At 34.9% G+C, this 24127-nt stretch overlaps 1 protein-coding gene across 1 annotated transcript in view; it reads left to right on the top strand.

Moving 5' to 3' along the window:
• cdh18 (cadherin 18) overlaps window positions 1–24127 on the top strand; it is a 319640-nt gene that overhangs the window by 255324 nt on the left and 40189 nt on the right. Inside the window, exon 8 of the mRNA XM_018094962.2 lies at window positions 7930–8183. Coding sequence (XP_017950451.2) covers window positions 7930–8183 — 254 coding nt within the window. The remainder of the gene's footprint in view (window positions 1–7929; window positions 8184–24127) is intronic.

Here is a 24127-nt window from a genome sequence, read left to right as displayed (position 1 = left end):
CATACTCTGCCTACCCTATGCTGCCTGTGGGAGGTGAACCTGGCAGGGGTTTGTTTTGGGAGTTTGTTAGCAGTTGGAAATAGCGATAAAATGGTCCCTAAGGTGTGTAATTATATGCTGGGGGTTGCTGTGCTATACACAGGGGAGGAGGAGGCATATGGATTTAAGGGTATGTCTTAATATGACATAATATAATTCTTTCACATATGAATGATGGTGTAAGTGAGGACAAAGCATTTGGGTTTTTGCTGCACTACCACCATAGTGATAAAATGGGTGTGGTTTGAAGTGGGTGTGGGTTTAAAGGGGAGTGGTCAAAACTGGCTTCCATTAGCGGCCCTCCACCATGTATGCGAGAGAAATTCCAGCCCTCTGCACCGCAAAAGTTGGACAGCACTTCTCTACAGTAAAAAAAGACCTCCTAAACTGATAAATTATTTTTTTCCCAACATCCTAGTTTGACATTGTCTTATCCCCTGTTCTGTTGTTGACATTTCTTTATACAGAATTTCTATGTATGTTGTTATTTTTAAAGCTTTTCTATGTAGGCAAGCTTGCTCAACCTCCCTATTTGTATAAACAAACATGTTTTTATCATTTGATTATACCCTGTATACATATGCAAGGAATCTATTATATAATTACAATAACAATAATTTCAAAAAAATTGTTCAGTTAATATGTTTGTTTATTAATGCAGTCTTGGTACATGGATTTACATATATCTTACAGCTATTTACTTATAAATGTAAAACTTATAGAGAATAACTAATTTTGCAATGATAATTGAAGCATTGCTTTGATCCTGGCAATTGTTTCCCACTGAAAACAAATGTGTTATAATATTGCAGTGTCTCCAGCAGTGGTATGATATAAAGTACAATAAACAATTAAGCTTATGTATTAAATCAAAATAAATTCATTTTTGAGGCAAAATTATTTATTAATCCGGGTCTTTAAATGCTAATTAATTGGCAAGCCAATTGCATCACACAAATAAGTCAATAAATATCACTCACAATTAATCTAACATTTATTTTAACACATTTTTGCTAAAATAAGCTAATTAAAATACAAAAATAAATTGGGAACAACTTATTGTTATAGCTTATTGACAAACAGCTATGGGCTTATTGTCTTACTTAAAAAAGTTACTATACAAATATATATGTTTAGGTAAATACATTCCAAGTGAAATATTTAGGGGCTGATTTATCAAAATTTGAGTTAGCAATTTTGTCAGGCATAGAGAAGAAACGCAACAAAAAATACGATATACAGTAAGAATATTCTTAATAACTGCAAATAATTGGTATTTATTAAAGCAAAAATCTGCTTAGAAAAAACTCAGCAAATAAAAGCCAGCAAAGGTTCAATAGAAGTCAATGAGTATTTAACAACTTTATTTATTTATTTTCCCCAGTTTTTTAAAACATTTAAGTTTTTTTATTCTCATTATTTCTTTTGTGGTATTCTTCTTACATAAACTAACATTTGAGAACAAAAGTTGCACAAGTTGTGTTGCAGATATTTTTTTCATGCCCGTGTTTTTTTGATCAATCTGCCCTAAGGAAATTAAAAGAACAATAAAATTTAGTAAATAAATTTAAATAATTAAATTTAAATAAAAGTTAAAAAATAATATAATAATATTACATGAGGTATAACTGTTTTTGTTTTCAGTGCTCCTTTCCACAATGCTCACTTAATTCAATTCTAGATTTTTTGACTGATTTGATTTTTCTCTGTCCTAATAAAAAAGTACCATGTACTCAAAATTAACTAGGCTGACAATGCTGATCTCAAAAAAATATTCATACAATATTCATTACTAATGTTTCATTGTTTTAGTAGCCTAAAGCATGATGCTCCAAACTGCAAACAGACTAATAACACAGACTGACCTACATTATAAGCATATTGGATATTGTTATCATACAGTATTATTAGGAATGCCAGTATAAAAAATAATACTTTATATAAATCGAGTGCCATGATAAAGTCTGTGCTCACTGGAGGATCAAGATGGTGGTCATTTATAAAGTTTGCACAGCGCATATTTTTCCACAAATGGGTAAACAAACTCTTAAATTTTGCACTGCTGTGCCCATTTTTCCTTTTTTTGCCAATCGCAATGAAATGCACATTGCGCACAAAAATTTGCAAATGAGGTTGCAGTTTGCATGAGCATGCCCTCTGTGCGCTTTTATTATGTGCAAATATAGAATTGTTTTTCTCTTTGTGAATATGAATTCCCAATTTGCAAAATCAGTTTAGCAAATTTTTTCCGCCACTAAAGTTGTTACTAAATATGAATTTACACTTGAGCACTTGCACTGTTGCAAATATGGGTATAAAATATTCCATACGTTTCCAGAACCTAAGTTTTCTGACAATAAAATGAACAGTTTTAACTGGTTGAGTGGAAGCAATTTTCTATTATGAGCTCTCAAATTAACATCCTACTGTGTTGTACAATAGGAGGCTATAGAAACATACAGGAGGTAGTAGCTTGGCAGGACAGGAAATGAGGTGTGTAAAGAAATAGATAAAATCATTCCTATGGAAATTGTTCTCTCCTATGAAGCAGCACATGCACTTTAAAGGATCTTTGTGAAAGTTTTTGCATATGTTTTATTTTTCTTTCACTCCAAACAACAGCCGAGCATCGTGCAGAATCTTAGGAATCCTAGGCTGAAAAGAAGGGAAAAAGGAAGCAAAGAAAAGCAAAAGACTGAAAGCAAAAAAGTAGGAGAAAAGAAAGAAAAGGAAATTTCGGGGGAAGGAAACAAAAAATGAGAAAAATGAAATAAGGGAAGATAGGCACATGGATGAGTTTGTCCTATTTTTTTTAAGGGTTCTTTTTGATATTGCTAAATATAATTATAATAATCTTTCACATATATAATATTTATATATTGATAAAATTTATAAATTAAAATGTACATTATCCTCTGAACCCCAATTTTGTAGTCCTTGCATTTTGCCCACTGCCTACCACTTAATTGGATTGTGAATCCAACCTTGCCCTGTCTGTGATAAAAGGCAGAAAGTTTGCCCAGGAGCAGAAACCCATAGCACCAAATAAGATGTTTGCTTTTAAACAAATGACCAGTAAATACTATCTGCTGATTGGTTGCTATAAGTGATTAGACCTGTAGAAAACAGTGTACCTTTTATTAACCCACATGGGGTTTTACATTTACAGTAGGATAGTAGTGTTGGTCAAACCACAAATTCTGCAGATGTGACTCTTGAATAGCTTATTGAAGTGAAAAAAAGTTTTTCGAACTTATAGCAACTACACTGATCTAATAGAGTTAGCTTATACATTATGTATATGTGTGGAACTACAATATAAAAATATTTCTTTGCTGTGGTACTTAAATGTGGTTCTTAAAATAGAAATAATAATTATCATTAATAGTTAACAACACATGACACTGACATTAAATTTATACAACAGTTCAACTATTGGGCTTGCCCACGAGATAAAGTAAAAGGTGCAAATGCCTCACCACATAAACAGCACAATTAATGTGAAATAAATTAAGGTACAGGAAGGCACAGAAATGTGTATTATAAATGTTCCTGTCCTTGTGGAATACAGGTATGGGATCCCTTATTCGGAAACTCATTATCCAGAAATCTCTGAATTACGGAAAGCCCATCTCCCATAGACTCCATTTTAATCAAATAATACAAAATTTTAAAACTGATTTACTTTTTTTCTGTAGTAATAAAACAGTAACTTGTAATTGATCCCAACTAAGATATAATTAATCCTTATTGGATGCAAAACAATCCTATTGGGTTTGATTAATGTTTTATTGATTTTTTAGTAGACTTAGGGGCTGATTTACTAACCCACGAATCCGACCCGAATTGGAAAAGTTCCGACTTGAAAACGAACATTTTGCGACTTTTTCGTATGTTTTGCGATTTTTTCGGATTCTGTACGAATTTTTCGGATCCAATACGATTTTTGCGTAAAAACGCGAGTTTTTCGTATCCATTACGAAAGTTGCGTAAAAAGTTGCGCATTTTTCGTAGCGTTAAAACTTACGCGAAAAGTTGCACATTTTTCGTAGCGTTAAAACTTAACGCTACGAAAAATGCGCAACTTTTCGCGTAAGTTTTAACGCTACGCAAAATGCGCAACTTTTTACGCAACTTTCATAATGGATAGGAAAACTCGCGTTTTTACGCAAAAATCGTATTGGATCCGAAAAATTCGTAAAGAATCCGAAAAAATCGCAAAACATACGAAAAAATCGCAAAGTACCGATCATTACGAAAAAAACGCAATCGGACTCCATTCGACCCGTTCGTGGGTAAGTAAATCAGCCCCTTAAGGTATGGAGATCCAAATTATGGAAAGACCCCTTATCCGGAATAACCTTTGGTCCTGAGCATTCTGGATAATGGGTCGTATACCTGTACAATGAATCCATAGTGCAAAATATAATTTCACACAGGTGAGAAATATAATGTTAGCACTAATTTTTTTTTAACAATAATAAAAATTAACTTTATTTTTGCTTTGGGATATATGCAAACTTTTTCTCTTTTATATGTTTATTCCCATACATCAGATTTTACAGTGCTGTATTTGTTTGAGTTATGAAATCATAACTGTAATTTTACAACATAGTTATAATGGAAATAACAATCTCTACCAAGTGGCTCTAAATATTTTTGTTCTAAAAACCTGCTAACATAATCAGCCAAGGGAATGACCTTACAGTATATGATTTTGATGGAGCATCTTAGTGATAAGATAATAATAAAGGAGGTACAGGGAAATGCACTGTAACATTTGCATTCTTGTTTATAATAATAGTGTTTATTTTCCCTTTAAACTCCTACTAAATTTAGTGTAGGGGAGCTGTGTACACTTGTCTCTCCTCTGTGTTGTGACTGTGCAAGGAGGAGGAGCCTCCACCCTCTGTGTGAGCTGACAGGAAGGAAGTGAGAAGGAGGTGCTGCTGGGAACAAGGAAGCAGAGAGACAAGCAAGGTGTTGGTAGCTTACACAGTGTTCTGTATAAGAAAGTAGTTGGGAACCACCCAGTGGCAGAAAGCACACTCTTTTAGGATGCGGAAGGAAAGGGGCTCCTGTACAGGGCTCTGAAGAGCAAAGCGTTCTTCTTAAGCATTAGTCTATAGGATAAACCCATGTAAATGGGACAAGCCCATGTAAATGGGACTTTTCTAAGAGCCTAAAGGAATTTGTTCCCAGAATCCTGTTTTGACTTATTTGCATACGTATGAGGCGGTCTCCTCAACCCTTTTAGCTTGTTCGTGGCTCTACCTAAGCTGATCAGAAAACCCTGCACTACACTGATGAGCCCCAAGAAGGGTGAACCCAGTCTGTAGTTGGGAATCTGATCAGCTATTATCCTGGCTTTTGCATTGAAAACCCAGTGGGTGAGCATTAGCCTAAAGAATTTGTTCCCAGAATCCTGTTTTGACTTCTTAAGACTCTGAAGCACTTGCCACTTAAGTGGGGGATTTGCCTCAGCAGTTCAGAAAGTACCAGCTATGTTATGTGAGTGAAGTTGCCCCTGGCTGGCAGGCTGTATCTATCTCTGCAAATTTAAAGGTATAGCGTCCACCAATAAATCCATCAACCTTTCCTGTGTGTGTTGTGGATCAGAGAAGTTTCCCAGGGAGGGGTACCGCAGTTCAACCTGTCCTGACCCTGGGTGGAGGCACGCCATTTATCAGTGTACCTGCTCTTCCAGATAGCGGGGGCACAGGACTCCTGTAGTGCCACGCGCAAGTGAATGCATGCTAGATCTCACACAGCAGCAAAAGAGGGCTACATTAGCATATATGGCAGAGTTACAAATTAATTATATCAGATTTTCGTATTAATTCTACAAATCACTTGCAAAAGTATATGTAATGCCAAATATTGAACCACACTGAAGCACAAACAAAATCTATGCGTATTAGGTCACAGATAAATTAGTTTTCACTTTAAAAGTGTACTAAAGGCACTGAAAAAACTCTAAAATATAATGAAAAAAACAAATGTGGTCTCATATGCTTTAAGGCAAGCACTAATGCCTTGAGGTCTTAATTGTGTTCATTTGAGCCAAGTCATCTTTTTAAAAGCATGTTTGAACACATCCATAACAAAAAGTGAGTTTACTGTCACAGTTTGATTTTCCACTGCTACTGCATATCAAAACATGCAGAAAGATTATAATGCTTTTAGGCTGAATTTGCTTTTGATTTGTCAGTGAGACCTACGAAGGCATATATACAGGTATATATACAGGTATGGGGCCTGTTATCCAGAATGCTGGGGACCTGGGGTTTTCTGGATAAAGGACCTTTCTGTAATTTGGATCTCCATAACTTAAATCTGCTAAAAATCATTTAAATATTGAATAAACCCAATAGGATTGTTTTACCTCCAATAAGGATTAATTATATCTTAGTTGGGATATAGTACAAGGTACTGTCTTATTATTACAGAGAAAAGGGAAATATTTTTTTAAAATTAGAATTATTTGCTTATAATGGAGTCTATGAGAGCTGGCCTTTCCGTAAGTCGGAACTTTCTGGAAATTTGCTTTCAAAAGATTCTCGAAATGGCGTAAATGTTGTGCGTCAAAAATAAAAATTCTTTTAAATCGCCCTTGCCAATTTTTTTTTTTTTACCCCGCGACAATATATTTTTTTGTTTGATGTGGGTGTCAATTTTTGGGTGCGCTGCAAATTTTTCCTCTGCGAATATTTTCATACGAATCCATGCCTGCCGAAAGATTTTGATCATCACTAGTGCACATCATATCTATTTTAATAGCAAGACTATCAGAATAAAACATCTCATTGCTGTAGTGTTTCTCGATTGAGAGTACACTAACGTTTTCACTGTTTTTGTTTTCTTTCAAGTATTATGTTTTTATTCAAATAATCATTTATAAGTGCAATATTTTTTAGCAAATAAACAAATAACAAACCAAACTTAGATCTTTACTGCCCCTATTAATAAAGGCAAATCAGATATTAGAAGCAGTGTATAAACATCAGCTTTTTGTGAATGGAATTTATACAGTACCATTTGCTGCTTATCTAATAACCTACAGAAAGCAATCAGAGGATTTTCTTTTCAACAACAGAACCAATAAATGCCTGTTGCTGAGTGGTTGCAAATGTAAAAAAAAAAAGTGCACTGTATCATTTCAGGGCAGACCCCCCCATCCCCCACAACAACATTCTTTTTTTTTTTTTCCTTTGGGAGTTTAGGGTGATCTAAGGGTGAGCATAAAAATTAGCCTTACCAGTTTCTGGTTAGGCTAACTTAGACTTACCAGCAGACAGAACAACTAGTAGTATAGCAGAATTCCTCCCATGATCCCTGTAGGTTGTCAAGATTTCTTATGTCACAAATGGCTTGACTCTGAGCCCCAGGGGTAATTAAAATGGGCAGGTAGTAATGTGAGGGGGTTAATTAGTAGACGTGGGTGTGGGTGGAAGGGGCATAACCTTGAATATGGACTTGGATAGGAGGCAAGACCAACACTTCAGCCCTGGGCTCAGGGTAAGTTGGCTTAGAGGTTTGGTACAGTTGTTTACTGCTGTTTAATGTTTATAGTACAAATTGTTCTGTTACAATAAATTATGGTCATACAGGAAAGGAAGTAATACTGCAGGTCTTGACACTGCTCTCATCATGTAAGATATATGAGTATACTGTATCTAAGGCAAGTCAACAGATGCACTGCACTTATAAACTATATTAATATTTTAAGTCTGAATTCTAATGCTACAGAAAACAAGAGGACACAGAAATGAAGCTTAGTATAAGTCTTGTCCATTTAATATATAATTCAGTTGAAGCAATGTGCATTTTTATGTGTAACACATGCAATGTGAAACTGTGCTAAAGCAAATTTATTGTTTTGTCTTTAAGCCTTTGAACTACGAGAAAAAGAAGTTATATACTCTTAATATTGAAGGAGCGAATACCTACTTGGATTTTCGTTTTTCTCATATGGGACCCTTTAAAGACACAACAATGCTAAAAGTCAATGTGGGAGATGTAGATGAGCCTCCATTGTTCACATTGCCTTTTTATGAGATGGAGGTTTATGAAAATGCAAAAGCTGGCACTGTAGTGGGAACAGTGACTGCACATGATCCAGACAGTGCTAACAGTCTAGTAAGGTAAGAAACTGTTGAGTTAAAACATAACTTATTTAATAGCCATCATATAGTTGATAACATGGTTCTTAATTTAGTAGATGTGTGCTGGCATATAGCTAGAGAGAATACCTGGAGTTTTGAATTTAGTATTATCTTTCCTATCAGGGAGCATAAGATAAGATCATTTTCTGTATTTTTTTTATCATTCCATGACTAAAATAAAGTTAATAACCAAACCTAAAGCCATGTGCTGTTTTAAATTTGCTTTGTGCCACTTAGGAACCTAAACATAGGTTATGATTTGGGTGCACAGTTTAGTTTTCAGATTTTTTTTCATTATAGGAAAATGTGATTTGATAATGTAAGTTTCTTAAATCATTATGCAGAACAAATTATTTATTAAAATCGGTGAACAAATGCTGTTTATACTTGTGTCTGTATTCATAAGTGGCTTTAGCTTGTGCAAAACTTGTACTTTTATTTTGCTGTACCAAAATATAAAAATGTATATGTTATATATGTTATTATGTAAACAACAAGTTTATATATTTATTTTTAATGTATTTAAATGTTGAAGTAATGTTAAATTGTTAGGCTGGGGTGCAATGTTACCCCAAAATTCACATGGACAGAAAGAAGAGGTGCTCATATCAATATATTAAGGACATTAGACATACAGTATTAGTTACTAAAAGTGACCTTATGTTTAAACAAAACAGGAGATGTTTGTTTATGTATTGCAATATATTCAAACTGCCCAACTGCATTCAAGTCATCCCTAGTCTGGCTAGTCTTACACTAACTTTTATCTGATACATTAATAATTCAAATTTTTGTAGGCATTTCTACAAACTTTACCTGCATCTTGCATTTGCAAGGTTAAAACCCCCAGATAGTTGCCCCTTTTTATTGTACATGACAGGGATCACCTGACAGTAGCTGGAAATGATGGTAGCTACAGCATTAAGCTGATCACTGCTCCTGTCTAAACTATATGAGGGTGTGTCCTCACAATTACAGACAGCCCAATAGAATACTCCTTTTAAGATTTTTAAAGCATAAGCATTTAAAAGGCCTGCTTTATACACCTGGGCTCCTTTAACTTTCGAGCCTTATCTCAGCATCTACTAACAAAACTTGCTTTGCAGAACCATTTAGATACAGTACAATCACAAAAAAATAATATTTAATGCCAGTGCGCAAATGGATTGTCTAGGCTCATCATTGCTGTCAGGGAACATGGGACACTCTAAAGATATTTGACATCTGTGCTCCTCGTGGGGTATTCTCACAGGTGTCTTGATGTCTTGCTCTCATAAAATAAGCTGCAAGAATATTCAATATTTTAAATATATATATATATATATATATTTAAATTTATATATATATATATATATATATATATATATATATACATACTGTATACGGTATATATATATACATTTGTCTACTTGTAGCATTTTAGTTGAGCATTGGATTGTAATCACCGCTGGGGTATGGGCTGATGTAAATATTTTACATTTCTGCAAACTAATATAATAATAATATACAATCATTTCAGATTATATTTTTCACATCATCAACAAAAATATCAGCTGCTGAAATTTTTATTAAACAATATCCCAAAATTGAGTCACTTTATCTCTGTTTGTTTTTATTTTGACTTACCTATAAGCAGTAAAACCCTATAGGACATGATCATACTATTAGTAAAAATTTAGTTAGCAGTGTGGGAACTTGTACAATTTTGCTTTAGCCAAGAATTCAAATGTAGATTATCTAATACTGTAATGTTTATTTATTCCGTGTAGTAGAACCATTACTTGGGCAAGGGTTCTAAGTGTATTGGGTGTGCTGTTATTTAATCTGTTACTTGAGGAGAACATTTAATTAAATGTATCTGTGTTTTCCAATAACACAACACTAAGCAATTTATTAGGATTCCTATGGGCATTGCACAGTATAAATCTGTCTTAATTAATTTTTTGGAAGGCATGGATTCACAGTGAAACTTCGCATTTCGACATTGGCGGATTTTTTTGTGAAATGCCCACAAAAATTTGCCACAGAAAAAAAATCGTCAAATGAGAAAAAAGTTGCATCAATAAAGTCATAGCAGTGTCACAAAAAGTCGCCGTAGCATCAAATTCATTGCTGTCACATCAAAAAAGTTCCCGGAAAAAAAAATTGCAGTTGCAACAAAAAAGTTGTAGTCACATCAAATAAATTGCGGTTGCATCAAAAAGGTTGTGCTGTAGCCGCATTTCATTAATTTTTTTTGTAAATGTTTCTACAGTCTCGCACATCTTTTGCTGAAGCGAAATGGGACAAATTTGCTCATCACTAGTAAGAGATTTTAAAATGTTACATGTTTGTTTCTGCTTGTGGGACTACTGCTTGAATATGCAAAAAGTCAATATATTGCTCAGAGCTAAGATGAAATCTCTGTAACCATACAGTGTATTCCTTTTATTAATTTCAATTTATGAAACAAGTTGACCTTACTGATTTATTTAGTGCAAACAATGTACTCAGCACACAATTAATTTCATATGTGGCGGTGTGATCCAGATATTTGAACTTCAGCATTCTCAGTTTTTGACCTTAATGCTATTTGATAGGTTGGGAATTGCCTCAGCTCAGTGGAAAATGCATGATAAAGTAAGAGATACTGTTTTCCTTATACTTTCTATTGTCCTTTCCACAATTATTAAATTGTAGCTGTGGCACTTTGGTGGTGCAAAGTCGATCTCTCTCTCTCTCCCCTCTCTTTATCTTACTCACTCACAAGTTTATTGATTGGCAGTAACTTAGGTTTGGCAAAAATGAACTCAATAATCATATGCTGCAAGCTCATCTTCCCTTACAGATACATAAAACCCTTTACAACTCTATATGAGTTCTTTAAAATCACATTCCAAGTGTCCGGTAGTGATGAGCAAAAAAATGTGGCGTGGTTAGATTTGCAGCAAACTTTTTTTTTTTGGCGCAGATACTATTTTTTCATGAAACTGTTTAAAAAATTGGCTGCTCAACTCGTTTGATATGCTAGAAAAAAAATAATAATAAAAAATGTGCGACAAACGGAAACATTGTTTTAGCCTTCCCCTTTCCATTCACATCAGCCAATTGGATCTGAGCCCTCCCACTGTCTATATAAGGAGGTGCAGAAGCACCTATTACTTGCATTGTTGGTTGTGGATAGTGTAGGAGCTAGGAGTGTGTTACTTGGTTTATTGAGCTAGAGTAGGTGTTTTTGGAGCTAGCTATCTGTAAGTTGTAAGTTCCAGCTTACTGCTTTCCCTCTTCTGCTTCCCTGCTCCCCCATTAGACCCAAGAGCGTTGTTAGGGCTACATTTGTCTGTCTTTGTCTGTTTGTATGTATCCCTTGCGGGTGCACACTACTGCCGATAGTTTAGTCTTTTATTTATGTATCCTTACTTTCCCACAAATATCCAAAACCTTTCTTTTCTAATTTAGGTGTGGGCCCAATATGAAGGGACGTGGGAGAGGGAGAAAGGAAGAGTGGGGTGGAAAGCAAGGGTGGCATGGGTGGTGAGGGGGGGTGAGCCCATGGGGAGGGTATCCTCGATGTCAATCATATAACATTACAGATTCACTATATTTACACATCAATATATGGTTTATTCATTTTAATGTGGGATACAAAACACCCAGATACATTATCTGTTCAGATTTATTATTAGTTGTGGCTGTGCTTGTAAGCTAATAGTAATATATAAACTATAGATGGTACTTTTTGGTTAAACAGCAACATAGTGTAGTAGTAGATATAGTAGATACCATTACCAGTCGACCAGAAGTAATATAAAAAAAATCACAGACATGTTTAGGAGGTAGCAGATAGGAGGTTCTCTAACAATGTAGGACATGTTTATAGCAGACAGTATACTAAGCAAAATATGCATGGGAATTGGTCTTCCCATTGACTCCAATGCAATTCAGTGAATTTTGACATATAGCAAAACATGGCAGATTAACTTAATACATTCAACAAGGCTTGAAAGTAAAGGAAAATGTTTCATTGGTAGAAAAAAGGTACTACCTACAAACAGAGCACCCCTTTGAATCTAATTTAGTTTCACTCAAATGTTTTGCGTTTCGAAAAAAGTATGTTGCATGGCAAAAGTTTTGACACACAACAAAAAAAGTTTTTCGCCATTTTGCTAATTGTTTCACAGTTTCACAAATTTTCTGGCGAAGCGAAACAGGACAGATTTGCTTATCACTATTTCCACGTATTATAGCCCAGGATCCTAAGAAAAACCACAAGAGGAGATGAGTAACCCAGATGAAAATAGTAGGAAGACACTGAAACCTGGAATGAGAGAAAGTATGAAACAGAAGAAAAAATTGTTCCTTAACAAGAAGAATGGTGCAGTGTATAAAGGACTAGGATCTTAAAGAGACAGTGACACTTCTCAGGTCTTACCTTGAATTTTTTTTTCAATTTGACCTCTTTCTATGTAAATTGGACATAGGTTCTTTCTCCTTTAAGAGTGTGCTAGACTCTTATAATCCCTCAGGGCTTGATAATCAGGGTTTGTTAATTAGGGCTTGTAAGGTGAAACTTAAATGCTTAACTGACAGAAAGAATCTGGCAGCACAGTTAAATGGTGTTGTTAGCTAATACCACAGGACCACACAGTGCTGTCTCTTTCTTTCAAGTTCAGGTACGGGACAATACAATAATGATAATCCATCACACTACAAAAGTCCTCTCTTGCACTGCTGCTGCTCTTTTTTAACAGTGCGTTTAACTCATCCTCCTACTTGATTATTTATGCATGGCCCTTGCCTGCCTCATTTCCTTTCCTATACTAACTTAAGGATCTGTGCTAGGACTGCTTGCAAGATTAACTTTTGAGAAACTGAAAGTAAAACAAGAATAAAACAGTACTCACCCCCTACAGGAAGTGTAGTTTTATTTTTACAAAAATGGTGAGTTTATGTCAGTGAGTTTGCAAACATAAAGCAGAGCTGATAACACAACAAAGGGGTAGATTTTTCAAAATGCAAATTTTAATTTTTTTTTTTTAATTTGAAAAAGAAAATCTAAAATGTGTTCTTATTTAAAAAAGTCAAAACTAAAAAACTTGATAATTTATAAATAAGAATGAGTTATTCTAGGTGACATATTAAACAGAGACCAGGTGGGATTTATTAAAGGTCAACAATCTTCAGATGATACTAGAAGATTTATAGATCTAGTTCATACAATCCATAAGACCAAAACCCCAGCATTAGTCATGTCTTTGGATGCAGAAAAAGGTATTTGATCAAATAAATCATGAATTAATAGACAATTCTAATATACATGCTGTTTCTGTTATATCATAGCCCCACAGATAGAATAGTTAATGACAGTTTGTTTTCTCATAAATTTTATGTTTCTAATGGCACTCGTCAGGGTTGCCACTTTTCTCCATTGATTTTTAACCTGACAATAGAAATTTTAGCCCAAAAAGTCAGAGACATAGAAGAACTGTCTGGTATTCAAACTGGTTCGAAAGAACACTGCATTGATTTATACTCTGATGATATAATTTTTGTGTTATCTAACACCATAGAAAGGTTACATAGGGTTGAAAAAAGACTTACTAAACTTACTAATCTATACTATCGCATATATAAACTATATATACAACCATTAATACTAACTGTAGATATTAGTATCACAATAGCCTTGGATACTATGCTTGTTCAAGAACTCATCCAGTCATTAACAGAATCTTCCATTACAACAGGTCATTAATAAACAAGTTAAAAAGCAAAGGACCGAGGACTGACCCCTGCGGTAATCTATCCTTCAGCCAGTTCTCTATCCAATTACAGATATTATGTTCTAGGCCAATATTCCTCAATTTGGTTACCTAAACTTAAAAAATATTACAAGAGTGGTGGCATTTCTTATTACAAAATAAATGAGAACAAAACACAGGCTCTGATGTTTAATATAATATTCCCCTTAAAGATCAATTATAATAAAAAAGTTGGTTCAAGTTTGATTGGCATAAAGATCATATATCTTACCTGGGTATAAAATTAACAAAAGATTCATAAAAATTATTCAAAAGTACCTTTTTTTCCATTGTTACAGTCTGCAGTAAAAATGTTATTATTACCTAAACTGTTCTACTTATTTGTTCTATTCCTATCTCAATTCCTTCCAGATTTCTTCACAAGATTACAAAATGTTTTTAATCAATTTATTTGGAATAAAAAAGTTACTAGAGTTTAAAAAAAATTCTTCAAATAAACAGGTCTCGGAGCACCAGATCTTAAAAAAATATTTCATAGCTAATATTCTAAATCAAACTATAGACTTACTATCTACACAGCCACAAAAGAGATGGGCAGAAATTGAGACCAGATAGGATACTATGTGAAAACTGTGATTTTGTCTGGAGTCTGGAGAGAAATACATAAATGACTCGCTGCATTCTTCTTTTCCTTCTCATCTGGCACCAATTTCTATTTTGGAACTTTAAGTAAAAACAGGACTCAACAACTGGAGTAAAGCAGATTCTTCAATATTGATGGACTTATACAATATGGATAAACTTAAGTAATTTGCTTGTCTAAAAGAAGAGTTCAACCTAGAGAAAACCTACAAATATGAAATAACGTAAGGTCTTTTCCCCAAACTAAAATAAGATCACTATGCGACTTTGAAAAATACTAATTCAGGGCTCTGGAAAAAAAAAAGACCTGGCAAAGATTTATATCTTCTGAAGAGACAAGAGGAACTGCTTAAAATTCATGCTTTGGATAAATGGGAAAAGAGACTAAATAAAAAAAAAAGTTGTACCAAATATCTCTCAGTTAATTAGAGAAGTTAATATCAACTTAGAATATGAAATGGCAATTCTGAAAAAAGATGCTTTTAGGAAGCTCAACAAATACGAAAGACTATCTCTGTACAGGATAAACTCTAGAATTTATTTTCTACCTTTCTTATATGTAGAAATAGGAGCTACAATTTGAGATTTGTTATTTTGATCTCTTTTTCTCCCTGATGCTGTTGGTAATATAAACATTGTTCTTGATCTGAGAAATAGTAATATAAAAATAAATAAAAATTATAGCATGAGAAAAACCTTGAGAAAAAAGCCTCCATTGACTGGGGTTTTGGTCTTATGGATTGATGTACTTGGAGTAAGAAGAAAACAAAAAAACAAAAAAAAATCCATTTACTATGGATGACTATGGACTATGAATAGGGGTATTGCTTTAAACTACATAATAGAACCAGTGCAAGAACCAATCTCTATCAGAAATAGAAATGATTCATGAAAAAAAAACATGGGGATTAGCACATTTATTGCTGCATCATACACAATTATGATGGATGCTTTTATGTTGAAATTGAAGAAAATGCTGCACTAAGGATTAAAAGACATGCCCATTTGTATCTGAAAAATACAGTTGAACAGGAACAGTAACCCATGGCAACCAATCAGCAGATTTTAGAAGTCACTTGTTTAAAAGCAAACATTGTATTGGTTATAAAAGGCATTTACGAGTAGACATGATTACTCTTTATAAGTACATTAGAGGAGGTTATAGACAGATTTGGGAATGTTCTTTTTTTCTCATAAAAAGGATCAGCGCACCAGAGGCTTTCTTTAGATTAAAGGAACAGAACTTTCATTTGAAGCAATTAGGTGGTTTTTAATGGTGAGGGCAGTGAGAATGCAGAATGCCCTTCTGAGTGATGTTGTGATGGCACATTCTGTTAATGCCCCTAAGAGGGGCTTGGATGAGTTCTTGAACAAGCATAGCATCCAAGACTATTGTGATACTAAAACCTACAGTTAGTATTGATGTTAGTATATACAGTATAGTATATTTATGTGAGTGTATAGATAGGTCAGAATAGGTTTGTGTGTGCTGGGTTTACTTGGAAGGGTTGAACTTGATCTTGGTCTTCTTTCAACCCAACTTATAGGGGGGGTTGTGTCTTATTAGCAGACAGAATTGCAAAGTAAATCCAGAATTAAAGCGATTCTGTCATGATTTTTATGGTGTACTTTTTATTTCTAAATTACACTCCTTACATTGCAAATAATTTACTTAATTTATAATTTTATTCTTAAATTAACAAATGTATTTTTTTCAGCTGTAATATTGGCAGCCCACTCAGGTTCATTGTGCCTTATCCTAAGCTTTCCGAATAGAACTGCAGATAAGCTATTATTTCACCTACTCAGTGTTATTGAAGGAGTCATGAATTGGGTGAGCGGATTTGACTTTTTAACACTGTGCTGTTATCATACAGTATCTACCATTAGGTGGGGAATTTTTAGCAATACAGGTGTCAGGGTGCTGTTATCTTGTTACCTTCCAATTGTTCTGCTGACAGGCTGCTAGGAGGGGGGGGGGGGATAATTTCACCAAACTTATCAGTAAAGAGTGACTGAAGTTTATCAGAGGGTGACATGGCCGAGGCACCTGGGAAACTAACCATATGTCTAGCTCCATGTCAGATTTAAAAATGTAATATAAAAAAATCTGTTTGCTCTTTTTAAAATTTAATGAAATGAATTTCAGCCCAGAAGCAGCACTATTAACTGGTGCATTGATAAAAACCATGTTTCCCATGACAGAATTACTTTAAAGAAGACTTCTTGTGTTTGTTGGCATTTAAATGTAGTAATTAACTACCTTTAGACAATTGTTGCAGGTTTGATAGTAACAGGTCATGTATGTCAACTGGCTTAGGTCTATCATGCTTCTTTTTGTAAAGGGTGTTACCATTATCATGTAAAATCAAAATATTTTGCTATTTTGAGCAAGATTGCCTTTATAACCTATGTCAAGGGTAGCACATGCACACTGATTTGAAAGCAGTGACACCTTATATGCATGACTTTTATCAATGAGAAATGCTGCACAATTCTCCACATAAAAAAGCTGAATAAAATTAACAAAATGTTTTTTTTTTTAAATAGAAGAATAGGATATGTTAGACCTTTAGAAATGTCTTTGGTCTATCTGTTAGGGTTGTGAACATATTCATTTTCAAGGTGAATCAAATACGTTGTGTACAACAGAACGCTTTGTTTACAGTAATTCCATCCTGGTCTTGGCAAGAACTTCTCTTCTTATTCTATCTCTTCTCAAGGTTTTATTATTTCTACAAATCAAGTGCAGGTTACTTCAGATATTTATCCCTGTACTCAGTTCATTGACAAAAGTAACTTAATAAATCAACAATGTCTGTCGTGAATTTTTGTGACAAATTTCAGTGTTAGAGCCCGCATTTTGATACAAGAAAATCATCATTCTTAATAAATGAAAAATACAAAATTCTCTGTCCCCATTACATTACATGGCCTTAAGATACAGACCATACAAAAATGGGCTAATATACAGGGCCTTATAAAGAAGTAGTTGGAGTTCAGTTCAGTTTTTTTATTAAAAAAAAATATACATGCCATTTCCCTTCATGCAGTTCATTGGAGTAAACCAACAGTTGGGGAGAAACAAAGTATTTCTTACGCATTTTGTGCCTACATGCAACTACTTTAGGGGCCAGTGTTTCCAATAAACTCATCCATACATGTTACAGGTTACATTCATGTGAAGTGACACACTTATAAAATAAATGTATAGTGTTCAGAATTACAAAGAAATTGCACAATAAAAATAATAGTAAAAATGAAATTAGGGTGCCAATAAATCAACCAGGCCTTAAAGGAGGAGGAAAGTCATTTTGGCATTTTGATAAAGGAGTTTTGATAAAGTGCATCTTTTCTGTGAGTGCTTATGGCTGTATATACATAGACATTTCTGATAAAACTTACTTAGTTGTTTCTTTTCCTTCTTCTTTAAAAGTCCTTTTTTTTTAAATCTAGTTCACTCTTGCGCACTGACATGGAAACTTTTTCCAAGACTTGGAAAGTGGCATTGGTGGTTCTATTCTGAATCTGAATTACAGGGTTTCTGAACCTTCATTGGCACTATGACATTAGCAGTGTTTCTTGCGGTATGTTGCTCAATGCCACTTACATACCAATAAGAACATTAAGATTAGATTTGCTATGTATTTAAGCCAAATGCTTTATGAAATTACTTTTCTGCACAGTGCTCACAAAATATAACATTCAATCATACATTGACCTTTGTAGAGTATATCAAATTAATATTGTCAAATTCGGCTGAGAACATTAATAGCTAATCTGCCTTGTATGTTATAACCAAATTATAGTTCCAACAGGAAAGTCTTATTATTGTAAAATACCAGAGTGTTTGTAAGGACATTAAATGTAGTCTCGGTACATATAGTCTGTATTTCAAATGGATATTTCAAAATGATATAACAAAAATGAATGAGTTCATATGTATTAATTTATGTAATTTTAACAGTTAGCTTTCCAACTTGTACCTTTAATATATCCCAATTCATTAATAAAAGACACACAAGATCCTGAGCATGTGCAACACAGAATTGTCTTGGGGAAATCAATTTTACAACATATTTGCAAGATGAACTCTGGGGTACTGCTAATATGTCCAGTCAATGACACTGATTGATAGCGTGAACAAAGGAAAAAGAGTATATCACATCAAGTTAAAATGGCTATTACACCATTAAATGCCCTGAAGAAATGTGCCCAGTATGTGCCATCAATTATTTTCTCTCTTTACTTCCTTAATAGGTTGCTTTTACCTATGCAAAAGATAGACTACCTCTAAATCTGACTGGTTACCCCCTCAGTGACACCATGTCACTCCTCTGTCTGCAAGGATGAACAAAATATAAGCAATATAATTATGCATTAACAAATGCACTGCACTGTCTTTATATTAAAATCCTGGCAGCAACAGGTTCCTTTAAAGGCCATAAAAACCCTCCCCACACAAAATGTAATCACTGAATGGTCTCAAAAACAAAAAAACATTTTTTTGTAAATTGCACTTGTGGGTAGAATTTTCAAGAATAAAAATGAAAACAATGTACACTACACTATTGACATTCACCATTTGTTTTTGTTTTTTTAAATCATGCATTCAGCTTTTAAAATTACAATTTTTTTAAATGGCATACCTAATTTTTGAGTGCTTTGTGGATGTACTTTTTCTTTTTTTTTTTTGTTGCTTGCATAGAAATGTGTACAGTTTGTTTGCACAAAGTGGAAGAGTTGTTTTTCTTGCAGAAATACAGAGGCACTCACAGTTAAAGATCATTCTTTTGGCTCTCCGTTTTAGCAAACAATAGCAGATTATGGAGTTACTCACCCTCTTTTATATTTAATCTGAAGTTGATGTGTTTTTCTCTGCATGAAATCCGAGTGAAAATAGTCCCAGTATAATATTATGGGGTTTTTTTCATATGTATTCCCATGCTGCTTTGCCTCCAGGTCTGCTGTGCTACATTCTGTGTCACAGTTTTTAAACACCACTTGCAATGTCTCTTGTTCATGCATACAGCTGCTTTAGTAAAACACTTGAGTGACTAAAGAAAAAAGTCTGAACACAACCTGATACACAACAATAAACCTGAACAAATGTATGCTTTACACTACAGCATTTTTCATCCAAATGAAAATGCCTACATTGAGAATTGACTAAAATAATTCTTTTGCAATGACCCACCAGGGAAAAATTCCTTTGGCATAATTTATTATCGTCTGTGGAAGTTTTACCCTAAGCCTGCATAAAATATTCCCATGCAAACAATAGTTTTTCCTTAGCTTGCCATAATAAGGATTTTCACCCAGTGTGTAAATATTTTCTATGACGTTTCAGGTCCATCTGGTAATAGAATTCTGGCAAACTTGCAGCTATTGCGGCCATAGATTAAAATGCTGTTTGACTTATCAAAGAAACAACTCAAAGGAAAAAGCAAAAGAATAGCTAGGTAAACAGAGGAAAATATTTGTTTTTGTAAAAAAAAAAGAAGGACAGTAGTAACATTTGAAAAATGCTAAAAGGGATATTTTAATGCCATTTGACTTTTCCTACATACAGTATATTTTGCATGATATACTTATCAGAGTCTATACTTTTGGGAGCTCTCTTTTGGTGCATTGCATTACAGTTAATACAAAACAAGTTAATTTAGAAAAAATATTTAACAGTCTTATTGTTCTCTTTTGCTATTTGTTTTACCCGTCAGAAATAACAGCGACAGCTGTCATTACTTCCAGTTATAAAAATAACAATCTTTTGTGACTAAATCACTAATTTCCTATATAGGGAATGAGATTAGTTTGTCTGTCTTGGCCATTTCTGTTATGACATACAAGCTGAGTGTGTATTGAATAGATCAGACATCTTCACCTTCTTTACTTCATAGAATGTTTAGCTTCAGTAGCATTTGGGTTGGTTAATAATATTGCCTTGTCACAGCACAGGATAACATAAATGGATGTTGCAACATATGACTCTGCATTACACTGGTATCAGCAGTTTACCCTCACAGATCACATAATGTTAAGAATGGCCCACTGCTTCTCTGTTGATTCTGTTCCTTGTACAGGTATGGGATCTGTTATCTGGAAACCCATTATCTAGAAAGTTCTATGAGCAGAGTTAAAAAAAAAAAACTCTGAAGCAGATGTGGTCAGAGACCTAGGTATAAAGAAATGTCCAGATGTAGAATAAGCATACAAATATGGTTCACCTTCACATAAATGAAGCTATTTTAGCAGATTAGGTCATTTTAATAAAATATGTAGTGTCTCTCTTTAAGAAAATGTTGTCTACTGTTTTAGAGAAAATTACGTCTGAAGATAACGTTTCTTTATAGGACAATAGTCAGTGAAGGCACCAGGGGAGGGGGTCGCCGACCCCTTTCTGCACAAGCCTGTGTTGGCGTGTTGAAGCTCCGAGTAACACCGAGTAGTGGCAGTAGGAGCTTCTAAAGCTACTGCTCATGTCTGCTTCCTGTCTTGGAATGCGCTGAAAAGATTAGTGAAAGTGCAGAGGGACTGGGGAACTAGCAATATGCTAATGACCTCCGCTCTTAAGGGGTTAACTCACTATCCCAGCTTTCCCACGCTGTGCAGAAGTTGGAATAGGTCTCCTCCCTAATTTCTGTTACCTCCTCTTCTGCATGGCTAGTCCTCCCACGCTGCGCTCCTCTCCCCCACTGCTGCGACCGGAGCCGCATCTTCCTCCCTCCCACCCTGTTCTGAACTCAAATTGTCAATAAAAAAAAAATTATATATATATATATATATATATATATAGTATACAGGGAGGAGCACACCCTATACAAGTCCAAATGCCTTTGGTGCAGGTCAAAAAACAAAACTATAATAGAAAGAGTGCCGCACACATAGGGACTTGATACAAAAGAAAAAGTGGTTTTATTGAAAAAATTCCAACGTTTCGAGCACAATCTGTGCTCTTCCTCAGGGACAAACCAGAGGAAGAGCACAGATTGTGCTCGAAACGTTGGAATTTTTTCAATAAAACCACTTTTTCTTTTGTATCAAGTCCCTATGTGTGCGGCACTCTTTCTATTATATATATATATATATATATATATATATACATACATACATAGGTAATCTATACATCATGGCTCGTTATACTTGTTGTAAAACTTGTCACAGCATTTGGCGGTTGATAGTCCTTGGCCATATCATTTCTGGTGTTAACTGATGTCCGTTACATGCCCGCTGCATTCGCAGTGGCCGGCATTCGGTTATAAAACAGCTATAAGTTCTTTAAGAGGTGTTGGTATATGTGGAAAAACAGATGGCAAGGACTAAGGAGGAAGTGTTTTTTCTAATAAAGCTGTGGCTGACCTACACCCCATTCATGTGTCCTGGTGTGTTCTTTTGATGGTTCAGTTAGCTAAGTTTCAGTATGGGAGGAAATAAGTCTCCACGGTCCTTTTCCTCCTGCCTCTCCTCTGATGGCTACTAAGGTTACAGGCATGTAACATGATTTGAATGACACATATCATATTTAGGGGAACATAATCTATAATTTTGTGGGTAGCAGTGAGAAAAGGTGGAGAACCCCTTTAAGTTTAATTAAAATACTGTAATACTAAATATTGATGAGCGAATCTGTCCCATTTTGCTTTGCTGTTGAAATTTGTGAATCTGCTTAAAGATTTGTGAAACAGTGAAAAATTTGTGAAATGTGGCTACCGTGCTACTTTTTTTACATGGAAGATTTGTTTGATGTGACCGTGACTATTTTTGATGCAACCGCAACTGATTTTATTTGACTTCGACTTTTTATTATGCTACCGCACCTTTTATGGCTCTACAACTTTTTTGGTACGGCCGTGACTTTTTTTCTCACTCGCCAAATTTTCATAGCAGTTTTGTGAAAAAAAAATCACCACTAGCGAAATGTGGAATTTTGCACATTTAAGGACAACAGTGAGCTATTCAATTGCTTAAAGGAGAAGGAAAGGCTAGTAAAGAGTTAATCTCAAAATGCAGGCATACCTTCAGTTGTCTCAATAGTGCCCTTAAGTCTCCCCATATTTCACCTGTTCAGAAGATCTGAAGACAAACAGGCAGAAAAAACGCTGAGCTGGGTAAAGAGGATTCCCATAATGCATCGCTCCTGCACTGACTATGTGACCGGGACACTGTAGGCGGTGCATGCGCTTGGCTGATTTTAATTCATTCAGAAGCAGGCGCGCTCCCCTCCGTTCCCCTTCACTGACACACACAGGAACAGGCAAGCAGAACAGCTGAAGAACAGGCGAGTGCTGCGGGTAGCGGGGGGGGATGGGTGCGAGCACTGGTGTGTGGTGACCTGGGGGGGAATTGTGGGTGTATGGTGCATGAGGGGGGGTGCGAGCGCGGGTGTTTGGAAATCCAACATGGCGGCTGTGATACTGTGAAGTTAAAAGGAAGTTAAAAGGAAATTTTGGGGAGAAGTAAGTATTATTTTAAAAAATAAAGTTGGCGATCTGCTACAGGAAAGGGGGCTCTACAACATATTAGGTGCTATAGTAAAAGCCTTTCCTTGCTCTTTAAAGGCTTTTTAGGACAGCATTACAAAGAAATTGATTACACTTTTGCTTGTGGTCCATGCGCCTAAAAACATTCCAGTAGCTCACAGAAGTGATTTACACAAAATGAAACAAATGGGAGTAATAGCCAAGTAATCTGAACTAGCCAAATGGGTCAATAGCATGGTAACAGTGATTTCATCAAAGATAGATAGCAAGAAAATGTGATTAATTAAGGGGCTTGTTTACCTTAAAATTAACTTTTAGGGGCACATTTACTAACCCACGAACGGGCCGAATGCGTCCGATTGCGTTTTTTTCGTAATGATCGTTAATTTTGCGATTTTTTCGTATTTTTTGCGATTTTTTGGCGTCTTAACGATTTTTGCGTAAAAACGCGAGTTTTTCGTAGCCATTACGAAAGTTGCGCAAAGTCACGATTTTTTCGTAGCCTTAACACTTGCGCGCAAAGTCGCGCCTTTTTCGTAGCGTTAAAACTTAAAAGGCGCGACGTTTCGTGCAAGTGTTAAGGCTACGAAAAAATCGTGACTTTGCGCAACTTTCGTAATGGCTACGAAAAACTCGCGTTTTTACGCAAAAATCGTAAAGATGTCGAAAAAATCGCAAAGAATATGAAAAAGTCGCAAAATGTTCGTTTCCAATCGGAATTTTTCCAATTCGGATTCGAAATCGTGTCTTAGTAAATCAGCCCCTTAGTATGATGTAGACACAGATATTTGCATTTGGTTTTCACTTTTTATTTTTTGTTGTTTTCTAGTTAGCTTTTTGTTTATCTGCTCTTCAATTTGGAATTTTAGCAGCTATCTGATTAGACTGGAATATTCATGGGAGAGAGAATGAATAGAAAGATAAGTAATAAAAAGTAAGAAATATAATAAAACTGTAAGATCACAGATCAATAGTTTTTGGCTGGAAAGCTGTAGAAGTGGAAGGCAAATAATGCAAAAAATACAAAAAAACAAATAATATTTACCAATTGCAAAGTTGC

The sequence above is a fragment of the Xenopus tropicalis genome, chromosome 6, assembly GCF_000004195.4.
Source record: "Xenopus tropicalis strain Nigerian chromosome 6, UCB_Xtro_10.0, whole genome shotgun sequence".
Classification (NCBI taxonomy): Eukaryota; Metazoa; Chordata; class Amphibia; order Anura; family Pipidae; genus Xenopus; species Xenopus tropicalis.
The sequence above is the reverse complement of the archived record's forward strand: the minus strand, read 5'-3'. Positions and strand labels throughout refer to the sequence as shown.